The 15,003-nt window shown below is 42.9% G+C and overlaps 1 protein-coding gene across 10 annotated transcripts in view; it reads right to left on the bottom strand.

Annotated features, from left to right (window-relative positions):
• Positions 1 to 15,003, bottom strand: part of LOC121571763 (reticulon-4) — a 52,248-nt gene that overhangs the window by 12,070 nt on the left and 25,175 nt on the right. For all 10 annotated transcript variants that reach the window (XM_041883431.2, XM_041883441.2, XM_041883448.2 and 7 more), the window contains 2 exons: positions 8,986 to 9,124; positions 7,369 to 7,438 (listed from right to left, as the gene is read on the bottom strand). In XM_041883431.2, the coding sequence (XP_041739365.1) occupies positions 7,369 to 7,438; positions 8,986 to 9,124 (209 nt within the window). The remainder of the gene's footprint in view (positions 1 to 7,368; positions 7,439 to 8,985; positions 9,125 to 15,003) is intronic.

Genomic DNA, 15,003 nt, shown 5'->3' with positions numbered 1-15,003 from the left:
AGAGGGAGTGCAGTGATTTAGTGTCAACACCTAAAGAATCATTGTGGAATCTGAAAAGACACGTATCCCGAAAGCATGATTGTACACTTACTACAGTGCCTTAGGAAAGTATTCAGACCCCTTGACTTCTTCCACTTTGTTAGATTACAGCCTTATAATAAAATTGATAAAATTGTTTTTTCCCCCATCAATCTACACACAATACCCCATAATGACGAAGCAAAAACATGACTTTAGAAACGTTTGCTAATTTATTAAAAATAAAAGAAATAACATTTACATAAGTATTCAGACCCTTTACAATTACAGCCTCAAGTCTTCTTGGGTATGACGCTAAAAGCTTGGCACACCTGTATTTGGGGAGTTTCTCCCATTCTTCTCTGCAGATCATCTCAAGCTCTGTCAGGTTGGATGGGGAGCGTTGCTGCACAACTATTTTCAGGTCTCTCCAGAGATGTTAGATCGGGTTCAAGTCCAGGCTCTGGCTGGGCCACTCAAGGACATTCAGAGACTTGTCCCGAAGCCCCTCCTGCGTTGTCTTGGCTGTGAGCTTAGGGTCGTTGTCCTGTTGGAAGGTGAACCTTAACCCCAGTCTGAGGTCCTGAGCGCTCTGGAGCAGGTTTTCATCAAGGACCTCTCTGTACTTGGCTCCGTTAATCTTTCCCTTGATCCTGACTAGTCTCCCAGTCCCTGCCCCACAGCATGATGCTGCCACCACCACCATGCTTCACCGTAGGGATGGTGCCAGGTTTCCTCTAGAAGTGAAGCTTGGCATTCAGGCCAAAGAGTTCAATCTTGGTTTCATCAAACCAGAGAATCTTGTTTCTCATGGTCTGACAGTCTTTAGGTGCCTTTTGGCAAACAGCAAGCGGGCTGTCATGTGCCTTTTACTGAGGAGTGGCTTCCGTCTGGCCACTCTACCATAAAAGGCTTGATTGGAGTACTGCAGAGATCGTTATCCTTCTGGTAGGTTCTCCCATCTCCACAGAGGAACTCTGGAGCTCCAGAGTGACCATCGGTTACAATTGAGTTTTTTAAAAATGTGTAATAGATTTACAAAAATCTATAGAAACCTGTTTTCAATGTCATTATCAGGTATTGTGTGTAGATTGCTCAGGATTTTTTTATTTCTTTTTTCATCCATTTGAGAATAAGGCAGTAACGTAACAAAATGTGGAAACAGTCAAGGGGTCTGAATACTTTCCGAAGGCACTATGTGCACATGCTAAAAGAAAGGAAAAAGAGGTGGGTAGATAACTGTCAATGAAGCATTTATAAAAATAAAAAATCAGATCTCTTAAAAAACGTTTTGTTCATTTGTGTTCTATTATTTTGGCCCAATAGGCCTGCCATATTCCCACATTCAAGGAGCATTCCGTTTTGATTGGGTTATTTTGCCTAATAACCTTTAGGCCTACCTATTTAAAACACACACAGTTGAAGTCGGAAGTTTACATACACCTTACCCAAATACATTTAAAATCAGTTTCACAATTACTGACATTTAATCCTAGTAAATATTCCCAGTCTTAGGTCAGTTGGGATCACCACTTTATTTTAAGAATGTGAAATGTCAGAATAATAGTAGAGTGATTTATTTCAGCTTTTATTTCTTTCATCACATTCCCAGTGGGTCAGAAGTTTACATACACGCAATTAGTATTTAGTAGCATTGCCTTTAAATTGTTTAACTTGGGTCAAACATTTCGGGTAGCCTTCCACAAGCTTTCCACAATAAGTTGGGTGAATTTTGGCCCATTCCTCCTGACAGAGCTGGTGTAACTGAGTCAGGTTTGTAGGCCTCCTTGCTCGCACACGCTTTTTCAGTCCTGCTCACAAATTTTCTATAGGATTGAGGTCAGGGCTTTGTAATGGCAACTCCAATACCTTGACCTTGATGTCCTTAAACCATTTTGCCACAACTTTGGAAGTATGCTTGGGGTCCATTGTCCATTTGGAAGACCCATTTGCGACCAAGCTTTAACTTCCTGACTGATGTCTTGAAATGTTGCATCAATATATCCACATAATTTTCCTTCCTCATGATGCCATCTATTTTGTAAAGTGCACCATTCCCTCCTGCAGCAAAGCACCCCCACAGCATGATGCTGCCACCCTGTGCTTCACGGTTGGGATGGTGTTCTTCGGCTTGCAAGTAACCCCCTTTTTCCTCCAAACATAACGATGGTCATTATATTTGTGTTTCATCAGACCAGAGGACATTTCTCCAAAAAGTACGATCTTTGTCCCCATGTGCAGTTGCAAACCGTAGTCTGGCTTTTTTATGGTGGTTTTGGAGCAGTGGCTTCTTCCTTGCAGAGCCGCCTTTCAGGTTATGTCGATATAGGACTCGTTTTACTGTGGATATAGATAGATACTTTTGTACCTGTTTCCTCCAGCATCTTCACAAGGCCCTTTGCTGTTGTTCTGGGATTGATATGCACTTTTTGCACCAAAGTACGTTCATCTCTAGGAGACAGAACCCGTCTCCATCCTGAGCGGTATGACGGCTGCGTGGTCCCATGGTGTTTATACTTGCGTACTATTGTTTGTACAGATGAACGTGGTACCTTCAGGCATTTGGACATTGCTCCCAAGGATGAACCAGACTTGTGGAGGTCTCCATTTTTTTCTGAGCTGATTTCTTTTGATTTTCCCATGATGTCAAGCAAAGAGGCACTGAGTTTGAAGGTAGGCCTTGAAATATATCCACAGGTAAACCTCCAATTGACACAAATGATGTCAATTAGCCTATCAGAAGCTTCTAAAGCCATGACATAATTTTCTGGAATTTTCCAAGCTGTTTAAAAGGCACAGTCAACTTAGTGTATGTAAACTTCTGCCCCACTGGAATTGTGATACAGTGAAATAATCTGTTTGTAAACAATTGTTGGAAAAATTACTTGTGTCATGCACAAAGTAGATGTCCTAACCGACTTGCCAAAACTATAGTTTGTTAACAAGAAATGTGTGGAGTGGTTGAAAAACGAATTTTAAGTGTATGTAAACTCCCGACTTCAACTGCATACACACACGGTCAAAAGTTTTACAACACCTACTCATTCAAGGGGTTTTCTTTATTTTTACTATTTTCTACATTATAGAATAATAGTGAAGACATCAAAACTATGAAATACCACGTATGGAATCATGTAGTACCAAAAAAAAGTATTTAACAAAACAAAATATTTTATATTTGAGATTCTTCAAATAGCCACCCTTTTCCTTGATGACAGCTTTGCATACTCTTGGCATTCTCTCAACCAGCTTCATGAGGTAGTCACCTGGAATACATTTCAAAAAGTTAATTTGTGGAATTTATTTCCTTGTTAATGCGTTTGAGCCAATCAGTTGTGTTGTGACAAGGTAGGGGGGTATACAGAAGATGGCCCTATTTGGTAAAAGACCAAGTCCATATTATGGCAAGAACAGCTCAAATAAGCAAAGAAAAATGACAGTCCATCATTACTTTAAGACATGAAGGTCAGTCAATACGGAACATTAAGAACTTTGAAAGTTTCTTCAAGTGCAGTCGCAAAAACAATCAAGCGCTATGATGAAACTGGCTCTCTTGAGGACCGCCACAGGAATGGAAGACCCAGAGAGTTTATTAGACTTAACAGCCTCAGAAATCGCAGTCCAAATAACAGCTTCAGAGTTCAATTAACAGACATCTCAACATCAACTGTTCAGAGGAGAATGTGTGAATCAGGCCTTCATGGTCGAATTGCTGCAAAGAAACCACTACTAAAGGACACCAATAAGAAGAAACTTGCTTGGGCCAAGAAACAAGAGCAATTAACATTAGACCGGTGGAAATGTTGGTTCCATCCGCCGTGTCTTTGTGAGACGCAGTGTGGGTGAACGGAGGATCTCTGCATGTGCATTTCCCACCGTAAAGCATGGAGGAGGTGGAGTTATGGTGTGGGGGTGCTTTGCTGGTGACACTTTCTGTGATTTATTTAGAATTCAAGGCACACTTAACCAGCATGGCTACCACAGCATTCTGCATTGATACACCATCCCATCTGGTTTGGGCTTAGTGGGACTATAATTTGTTTTTCAAAAGGGCAATAGCCCTTACACAGCGTGGAGGTGTGTTGGGTCATTTGACCAAGAAGGAGAGTGGTGGAGTGCTGCATCAGATGACCTGGCCTCCACAATCCCCCAACCTCAACCCTATTGAGATGGTTTGGGATGAGTCGGACCACAGAGTAAAGGAAAAGCAGCCAACAAGTGCTCAGCATATGTGGGAACTCCTTCAAGACTGTTGGAAAAGCATTCCAGGTGAAGCTGGTTGACATAATGCCAAGAGTGGTTGTAAAGTCGTCTCAAATAAAACTGTGAAGGACCTCGGCGTTACTCTTGACCCTGATCTCTCTTTTGACGAACATATCAAGACTGTTTCAAGGACAGCTTTTTTCCATCTACGTAACATTGCAAAAATCAGAAATGTTCTGTCCAAAAATGATGCAGAAAAATTAATCCATGCATTTGTTACTTCTAGGTTAGACTACTGCAATGCTCTATTTTCCGGCTACCCGGATAAAGCACTAAATAAACTTCAGTTAGTGCTAAATACGGCTGCTAGAATCCTGACTAGAACCAAGAAATTTGATCATATTACTCCAGTGCTAGCTTCCCTACACTGGCTTCCTGTTAAGGCAAGGGCTGATTTCAAGGTTTTACTGTTAACCTATAAAGCGTTACATGGGCTTGCTCCTACCTATCTTTCCGAGTTGGTCCTGCCGTACATACCAATACGTACGCTACGGTCACAAGACGCAGGCCTCCTAATTGTCCCTAGAATTTCTAAGCAAACAGCGGGAGGCAGGGCTTTCTCCTATAGATCTCCATTTTTATGGAACAGTCTGCCTACCCATGTGAGAGAGACGCAGACTCGGTCTCAACCTTTAAGTCTTTACTGAAGACTTATCTCTTCAGTAGGTCATATGATTGAGTGTAGTCTGGCCCAGGAGTGTGAAGGTGAACGGAAAAGCTCTGGAGCAACGAACAGCCCTTGCTGTCTCTGCCGGGCCGGTTCCCCTCTCCACTGGGGTTCTCTGCCTCTAACCCTGTTGCAGGGGCTGAGTCACTGGCTTGCTGGTGCTCTTTCATGCCGTCCCTGGGAGGGGTGCATCACTTGAGTGGGTTGAGTTACTGACGTGATCTTCCTGTCTGGGTTGGCGCCCCCCCTTGGTTTGTGCTGTGGTGGAGACCTCTGTGGGCTATACTCGGCCTTGTCTCAGGATTGTAAGTTGGTGGTTGAGGATATCCCTCTAGTGGTGCGGGGCTGTGCTTTGGCAGAGTGGGTGGGGTTATATCCTTCCTGTTTGGCCCTGTCCGGGGTTTCTTCGGATGGGGCCACAGTGTCTCCGGACCGCTCCTGTCTCAGCCTCCAGTATTTATGCTGCAGTAGTTTATGTGTCGGGGGCTGGGGTTAGTTGGTTATACCTGGAGTACTTCTCCTGTCTTATCCAGTGTCCTGTGTGAATTTAAGTATGCTCTCTCTAATTCTCTCGTTCTCTCTTTCTCTCTGAGAACCTGAGCCCCTAGGACCATACGTCAGGACTACCGGGCATGATGACACCTTGCTGTCCCCAGTCCGCCTGGCCTTGCTGCTATTCCAGTTTCAACTGTTCTGCCTGCGGTTACGAAACCCCTACCTGTCCCAGACCTGCTGTTTTCAACTCTTAATGATCGGCTATGAAAAGCCAACTGAGAGACCTGAGCACCTAGGACCATACGTCGGGACTACCGGCCGTGGTGACTCCTTGCTGTCCCCAGTCCGCCTGGCCTTGCTGCTATTCCAGTTTCAACTGTTCTGCCTGCGGTTATGGAACCCCTACCTGTCCCAGACCTGCTGTTTTCAACTCTTAATGATCGGCTATGAAAAGCCAACAGATTTATTCCTGATTATTATTTGACCATGCTTGTCACTTATGAACATTTTTGAACATCTTGGCATGGTTCTGTTATAATCTTCACCCGGCACAGCCAGAAGAGGACTGGCCACCCCTCATAGCCTGGTTCCTCTCTAGGTTTCTTCCTAGGTTTTCGCCTTTCTAGGGAGTTTTTCCTAGCCACCGTGCTTCTACACCTGCATTACTAGCTGTTTGGGGTTTTAGGCTGGGTTTCTGTACAGCACTTCGAGATATTAGCTGATGTAAGAAGGGCTATATAAAATAAAATTGATTGATTGATTGAAGAGTGTGCAAAACTGTCATCAAGGCAAAGGGTGGCTATTTGAAGAATCTCAAATATAAAATATATTTTGATTTGTTTAACACTTTTTTCGGTTACTACATGATTCCATGTGTGTTATTTCATAGTTTTGATGTCTTCACTATTATTCTACAATGTAGAAAATAGTAAAAAAGAAAAGAAACACCCTTGAATGAGTAGGTGTTCTTAACTGTTGACTGGTGGTATGTATGTATGTATGTATGTATGTATGTATGTATGTATGTATGTATAAAAACATAATAAAAACATCTCTGCCCAGCCAGGCAAGAGTGGCCAAAAGGGTGTTTAGCATCCCCATGGCTCTGCAAGTGTGGAGAGGATATTCTCCACTGCTGGTCTGCTCTCCAGGCACCATCGCATGAGCCTGAAGCCACAGACTGGCTAAACCTGTGTTCCTAAAAACTAATTCAAAAGGCACAAAGTCATTTTTCGTTTAATTTGTATTTAATTTTAAGTAAATCACAGCCTATATGCGCAATTTATTGACTATAATTATTTAATACAATGAAAATGTGTAGCACTCGCAAATGTTTCACAATGTACTTCTTTGTAGGCTTAAGCCTTAAAATAATAACCTAAATAAATAATTTTCATTCCTTCTTAGGCTCCCTGTCTGGCTCCTGACCTATTTAGAGTTTTCATATGATGTTTAATATGACATGTAGCCTATTTGAATGTTTACCTTCTCATGTTTATTCAAATACTTATAGTTTGGTTTCAATACTTCAAAACCAAATGGTAGGTTCAGGTAGTCACAAAAATAGATGGGTGTTGGTTAAATTGTGATTTTAATGAATGGAGCGAATTTGGAACAGCAGTTTTTTCCCCCTGTGAGCTCAGAAAGGTTTTTAGTGGAGCGGTTGGTAAGGACATGGAGCTCCGGAGTGGTGCGCAAGCACCGCTCCATGAGCGATGAGCGGGATTTCCAACCGCTCAAATGCTCTCAGACTCTCACACGGTATCCTGAAATAAAGCCAGCTTAGGGCTGTTCCTGATAGTATTACAGAGATAATCACAAGATGCTGCTTCCCTATGCTGACTAGGCACCATAGTAACAAAGCAATGTCACAAAAAGCCTTTATGCATAAGTTTCCAATGATCAACTTTAAAAAAGTATCCTACCTAGAATAAGGAGTGTGAGTCCGTTGAACAAGGCACCAACATAGGTGAGAATCCACATCAACACAGCAAACTGGATGGGAGAAGAATGACAGGTTTTATTTCAGTGTGTTCAAAACACTAGGCCTATTCATTGGTTGCATGTTTCGTCACAATATTGTTTGAACGTTCGTTTTAAGACAGATTACCAGCTGACCATTCTACTCAATAAAGTCTCAATTGGTGCTAATGAAGATTATCTTAAGTGCATTACTGTGGCTTGGAAATACAATGACATTTCAAAATGAGGCAAATAATTAGTAGGACAAGCTTTGGTAATCATTGTGATGTCTCCAGATTGACTTTAGATGCAGTTTAACTTTAGCTAGCTAAGATTGAGGGGAGAGCACTGACATTTTAGCTAGCTAACGTTAGCATTGCTAGCCATTTCTGACAAACTTTGCTAGCTCATGGCAACATTGCCATCTCTAACGTAAACTTAACTTTGCCATCATGATGTCGTCTTCTACAAATTATTAGTCTACTTCAACAATGTCATTGTATTTACAGGCCAATAGCGTAGATTTGACGAAACAGGCATTAACCATCCGTCAGACATCAATATGCTGTGGCATCTGTAGAACGTTGATAACAATGGCAACAACGCGAACGAGTGACGGAGGTGCAACCATGAAGAGGCCATCTTTCCATATATTGATTAGCAAAGCCATTATATGACAAATTCACTCAAAATGTTGCATATTCATTCCTACGGAGCTTAGGTATGTTTACATGTTAGGCACTCCGCAGTTGTAATCCAAGATCACATGCATCCTTATACGGTGATATTCAAGGTGGACAGACACACTTAAAATGATCAACTAGTAAACTGAGAATCTGACCTGGAATCAAAATATCAACAAGCATTTATAGCCTTGTCCCAAATGTATAAATAAGGCCGTGGTGTAGCCAAAGGGATTTGGTTTATTTACAACATTTGGCAGAAGTTCACCAGGTCACACTTTCAATCTGCCCACAGGGTACAGACTAAATAGATGACACTCTTGATGAACCTTAAGAATCCTAAATCAATGTAGCTGATGGCTCTTGAATGGACAGAGGTCTAATTTACTGTACCCTCTAACAAAGAGGCCGGGCTAGAACCATAGCTACCCCCACCCACAGAGGGAGGGGAGAGAGAGGAGCCATAGCATGCTGGGAGGAGGGGTCTGGAGTGGCCTTAGCAGTGGACAGGGCAAGGGTTGAACTGGAAGGTGTTGACAGACATGTAGAAACCTCATAGCTCTCAACAGCTGCTCTTCTCTACAAGGCTGTTTCCCCCTTAAGACACTGAGGGTCACCTACTTCTGCCTGACTTTACATGGACAAAATGAAAGGAAAAGCTCAAACTCACTCATTTTACATGTGAACGCAACCATAGATTTAAGGGCAAAATGTTTTCAGTAGCTATTAGGGGGTTGAACATGAACATTCCCATAAGGTTAACAATCAAATTCCCCTTTGACTAAGTAATAGCAACCAGAAAAATAAAATTAATACCAAAATATGTAGCAATCACCATATTTCCATGCAGGAGGCTGGCCTACATGCTTAAATATTCAGTTGCATTTGCATTCTTACCTTGAGGGAATCCACCAGGTCTTCAACTAGGAAGAGGCGACGCAGCTCTATGACTGTAGTGTTGAACCGTGCCAGAGCGCAGTCGCTGTACTTATGGACAGTTTCCTCTGACAGACCCACATCTTGATCCAGGTACAGCCTGCAACACCACAACAAAACATGAGCTGGGCCTACGTATATTGCAAGACAAATCCTGAATGTAAACATGGCGTCTTTACATTCAATGAGTTTACACACTTCATATGTATACTGTAATCTAGTCAAGGCTCATCCTAAACTACTGCTGTACACACCTTTTCTATTCAGCGTCCACACATAATTATTCATATATATATACAGTGGGGAGAACAAGTATTTGATACACTGCCGATTTTGCAGGTTTTCCTACTTACAAAGCATGTAGAGGTCTGTAATTTTTATCATAGGTACACTTCAACTGTGAGAGACGGAATCAAAAACAAAAATCCAGAAAATCACATTGTATGATTTTTAAGTAATTAATTTGCATTTTATTGCATGACATAAGTATTTGATCACCTACCAACCAGTAAGAATTCCGGCTCTCACAGACCTGTTAGTTTTTCTTTAAGAAGCCCTCCTGTTCTCCACTCATTACCTGTATTAACTGCACCTGTTTGAACTCGTTACCTGTATAAAAGACACCTGTCCACACAATCAAACAGACTCCAACCTCTCTACAATGGCCAAGACCAGAGAGCTGTGTAAGGATATCAGGGATAAAATTGTAGACATGCACAAGGCTGGGATGGGCTACAGGACAATAGGCAAGCAGCTTGGTGAGAAGGCAACAACTGTTGGCGCAATTATTAGAAAATGGAAGTTCAAGATGACGGTCAATCACCCTCGGTCTGGGGCTCCATGCAAGAGCTCACCTCGTGGGGCATCAATGATCATGAGGAAGGTGAGGGATCAGCCCAGAACTACACAGCAGGACCTGGTCAATGACCTGAAGAGAGCTGTGACCACAGTCTCAAAGAAAACCATTAGTAACACACTACGCCGTCATGGATTAAAATCCTGCAGCGCACGCAAGGTCCCCCTGCTCAAGCCAGCGCATGTCCAGGCCCGTCAGAAGTTTGCCAATGACCATCTGGATGATCCAGAGGAGGAATGGGAGAAGGTCATGTGGTCTGATGAGACAAAAATAGAGGTTTTTGGTCTAAACTCCACTCGCCGTGTTTGGAGGAAGAAGAAGGATGAGTACAACCCCAAGAACACCATCCCAACCGTGAAGCATGGAGGTGGAAACATCAATTCTTTGGGGATGCTTTTCTGCAAAGGGGACAGGACGACTGCACCGTATTGAGGGGAGGATGGATGGGGCCATGTATCGCGAGATCTTGGCCAACAACCTCCTTCCCTCAGTAAGAGCATTGAAGATGGGTCGTGGCTGGGTCTTCCAGCATGACAACGACCCGAAACACACAGCCAGGGCAACTAAGGAGTGGCTCCGTAAGAAGCATCTCAAGGTCCTGGAGTGGCCTAGCCAGTCTCCAGACCTGAACCCAATAGAAAATCTTTGGAGGGAGCTGAAAGTCTGTATTGCCCAGCGACAGCCCCGAAACCTGAAGGATCTGGAGAAGGTCTGTATGAAGGAGTGGGCCAAAATCCCTGCTGCAGTGTGTGCAAACCTGGTCAAGACCTACAGGAAACGTATGATCTCTGTAATTGCAAACAAAGGTTTCTGTACCAAATATTATGTTCTGCTTTTCTGATGTATCAAATACTTATGTCATGCAATAAAATGCAAATTAATTACTTAAAAATCATACAATGTGATTTTCTGGATTTTTGTTTTAGATTCCGTCTCTCACAGTTGAAGTGTACCTATGATAAAAATTACAGACCTCTACATGCTTTGTAAGTAGGATAACCTGCATAATCGACAGTGTATCAAATACTTGTTCTCCTCACTGTGTGTGTGTGTGTGTGTGTGTGTGTGTGTGTGTGTGTGTGTGTGTGTGTGTGTGTGTGTGTGTGTGTATATATATATATATAGAGAGAGATCTCTGAAAAAAATTCAGAGACCACTGCAAAATTATCAGTTTCTCTGCTTTTACTATTTATAGGTATGTGTTTGGGTAAAAATAACATTTTTGTTTTATTCTATAAACTACTGACAACATTTCTCCCAAATAAAATGTCATTTAGAGCATTTATTTGCAGAAAATGACAACTGGTCAAAATAACAAAAAAAATGCAGTGTTGTCAGACCTCGAATAATGCAAAGAAAATAAGTGCATGTTCATTTTTAAACACCACAATACTAATATTTTAACTTCAGTTCAGAAATCAATATTTGGTGGAATAACCCTGATTTTCAATCACAGCTTTCATGCGTCTTGGCATGTTCTCCACCAGTCTTTCACATTGATGTTGGGTGACTTTATGCCACTCCTGGCGCAAAAATTCAAGCAGCTCGGCTTTGTTTGATGGCTTGTGACCATCCATCTTCCTCTTGATCACATTCCAGAAGTTTTCAATGGGGTTCAGGTCTGGAGATTGGGCTGGCCATGACAGGGTTTTGATCTGGTGGTCCTCCATCCACACCTTGAATGACCTGGCTGTGTGGCATGGCACATTGTCCTGCTGGAAAAACCAATCCTCAGAGTTGGGGAACAATGTCAGAGCAAAAGGAAGCAAGTTTTCTTCCAGGACAACCTTGTACATGGCTTGATTCATGCGTCCTTCACAAAGACAAATCTGCCCGATTCCAGCCTTGCTGAAGCACCCCCAGATCATCACCGATCCTCCACCAAATTTCACAGTGGGTGCGAGACACTGTGGCTTGTAGGCCTCTCCAGGTCTCCGTCTAACCATTAGACGACCAGGTGTTAGGCAAAGCTGAAAATTGGACTCATCAGAGAAGATGACCTTACTCCAATCCTCTACGGTCCAATCCTTATGGTCTTTTGCAAACCTCAGCCTGGCTCTTCTTTGCTTCTCATTGATGAAGGGCTTTTTTCTAGCTTTGCACGACTTCAGCCCTGCCCCTAGGAGCCTGTTTCGAACCGTCCTCGCCGTGCACTTCACCCCAGCTGCCGTTTGCCATTCTTTTTGTAGGTCACTTGATGTCATCCTACGGTTGTTGAGTGACATTCGAATGAGTTGGCGGTCATCCTGGTCAGTAGAGAGTCGTTTTCGCCCTCTGCCGGTCTGTAGCTTTGTTGTCCCCAATGTCTGCTGCTTGAACTTGCTATGAACCGCCGTCATAGACATTTAAAGGATGGAAGCAACCTGACGCTCACTGTATCCCTCTGCCAGTAAAGCCAGAATTGAACCCTTCTTTTCCTCACTCAAAACTTTCCTTTTCAACTCTTTTGGCATGGTCAACAGTTCTTTTTTGATTAATATTACTTTTGAGGTACTATTAGCACTGTTTTTGCCATCCAGCTGGTCCTATTGCAAGAGGATAGTGATGAGCACAGCAGTGGTTTTTATACTTTTCCTCATTAAATAAGATTTGGTTCAGGTGATCACCTAATTCAGTAGAATCCTAATTCAGTAGAATGAGGTGTGCCTGTGTTGGAATTCAACAGACACTGGAATGGAAGTCATACATGTAGAGATGCAGATTTAACAAAAATTTGCAATGGATACAGTCAAAAGTTTGGACACCTACTCATTCAAGGGTTTTTATTATTTTTTTACATTGTACAATAATAGTGAAGACATCAAAACTATGAAATAACACATACCAAATCAAAATATATTTTATATTTGACATTCTTCAAATAGCCACCCTTTGCCTTGATGACAGCTTTGCACACTCTTGGCATTCTCTCAACCAGCTTCACCTGGAATGCATTTCAATTAATAGGTGTGCCTTGTTAAAAGTTAAGGAAAGAAATTCCACAAATTAATGCGTTTGAGCCAATCAGTTGTGTTGTGACAAGGTAGGGCTGGTATACAGAAGACAGCCCTATTTGGTAAAAGACCAAGTCCATATTATGGCAAGAACAGCTCAAATAAGCAAAGTGAAACGACAGTCCATCATTGCTTTAAGACATGAAGGTCAGTCAATACGGAAAATTAAGAACTTTGAAGGTTTCTTCAAGTGCAGATGCAAAAACCATCAAGCGCTATGATGAAACTGGCTCTCATGAGGACCGCCACAGGAATGGAAGACCCAGAGTTACCTCTGCTGCAGAGGATAAGTTCATTAGAGTTACCAGCCTCAGAAATTGCAGCCCAAATAAATGCTTTAGGGTTCAAGTAACAGACATCTCAACATCAACTGTTCAGAGGAGACTTCGTGAATCAGGCCTTCATGGTCGAATTGCTGCAAAGAAACCACTACAAAAGGACACCAATAAGAAGAAGAGACCTGCTTGGGTCAAGAAACACGAGCAATGAACATTAGACCAGTGGAAATGTGTCCTTTGGTCTAGAGTCCAAATTGGAGATTTTTGGTTAAACCGCCATGTCTTTGTGAGACGCAGTGTGGGTGAACGGATGATCTCTGCATGTGTAGTTCCCACTGTAAAGCATGGAGGAGGTGGTGGTATGGGGGTGCTTTGCTGGTGACACAGATCCTGTAGGTTCATGCTCTACAACATTCGGAGAGTACGACCCTGCCTTACACAGGAAGCGGCACAGGTCCTAATCCAGGCACTTGTCATCTCCCGTCTGGATTACTGCAACTCGCTGTTGGCTGGGCTCCCTGCCTGTGCCATTAGACCCCTACATCTCATCCAGAATGGCGCAGCCCGTCTGGTGTTCAACCTTCCCAAGTTCTCTCACGTCACCCCGCTCCTCCGCACACTCCACTGGCTTCCAGTTGAAGCACGCATCTGCTACAAGACCATGGTGCTTGCCTACGGAGCTGTGAGGGGAACGGCACCTCCGTACCTTCAGGCTCTGATCAGTCCCTACACCCAAACGAGGGCATTGCGTTCATCCACCTCTGGCCTGCTGGCCCCCCTACCTCTGCGGAAGCACAGTTCCCGCTCAGCCCAGTCAAAACTGTTCGCTGCTCTGGCACCCCAATGGTGGAACAAGCTCCCTCACGACGCCAGGACAGCGGAGTCACTCACCACCTTCCGGAGACACTTGAAACCCTACCTCTTTAAGGAATACCTGGGATAGGATAAAGTAATCCTTCTAACCCCCTTACACCACTCCCCCCCAAAAAAAATTGTAAAGTGGTTATCCCACTGGCTATAAGGTGAATGCACCAATTTGTAAGTCGCTCTGGATAAGAGCGTCTGCTAAATGACGTAAATGTAAATGTATTTAGAATTCAAGGCACACTTAACCAGCATGGCTACCACAGCATTCTGCAGCGATACGCCATCCCATCTGGTTTGGGCTTAGTGGGACTATCATTTGTTTTTCAACAGGACAATGACCCAACACACCTCCAGGCTGTGTAAGGGCTATTTTAAAAAGGAGAGTGATGAGTGCTGCATCATATGAACTGGCCTCCACAATCCCCCGACCTCAACCCAATTGAGACTGTTTGGGATGAGTCGGACGGCAGAGTGAAGGAAAAGAAGCCAACAAATGCTCAGCATATGTGGGACCTCCTTCAAGACTGTTGGAAAAGCATTCCAGGTGCAGCTGATTGAGAGAACGCCAAGAGTGTGCAAAGCTGTCATCAAGGCAAATGGTGGCTATTTGAAGAATCTCAAATATAAAATATATTTGCCTTTGTTTAACACTTTTTTGGTTACTACAGGATTCCATGTGTGTTATTTCATAGTTGATGTCCTCACCATTATTCTACAATGTAAAAAAAGAGTAAAAATAAAAAAACCTTGAAATTAGTAGGTTTCCAAACGTTTGACTGGTAATATAAATAAATAAATAACTAAATAAATAAATAAATATACATACACATACAGTGGGGAGAACAAGTATTTGATACACTGCCGATTTTGCAGGTTTTCCTACTTACAAAGCATATAGAGGTCTGTCATTTTTATCATAGGTACACTTCAACTGTGAGAGACGGAATCTAAAACAAAAATCCAGAAAATCACATTGTATGATTTT

The sequence above is a fragment of the Coregonus clupeaformis genome, chromosome 1, assembly GCF_020615455.1.
Source record: "Coregonus clupeaformis isolate EN_2021a chromosome 1, ASM2061545v1, whole genome shotgun sequence".
NCBI lineage: Eukaryota > Metazoa > Chordata > Actinopteri > Salmoniformes > Salmonidae > Coregonus > Coregonus clupeaformis.
Note: the sequence above shows the minus strand (reverse complement) of the source record. Positions and strands in the feature narration are given on the sequence as shown.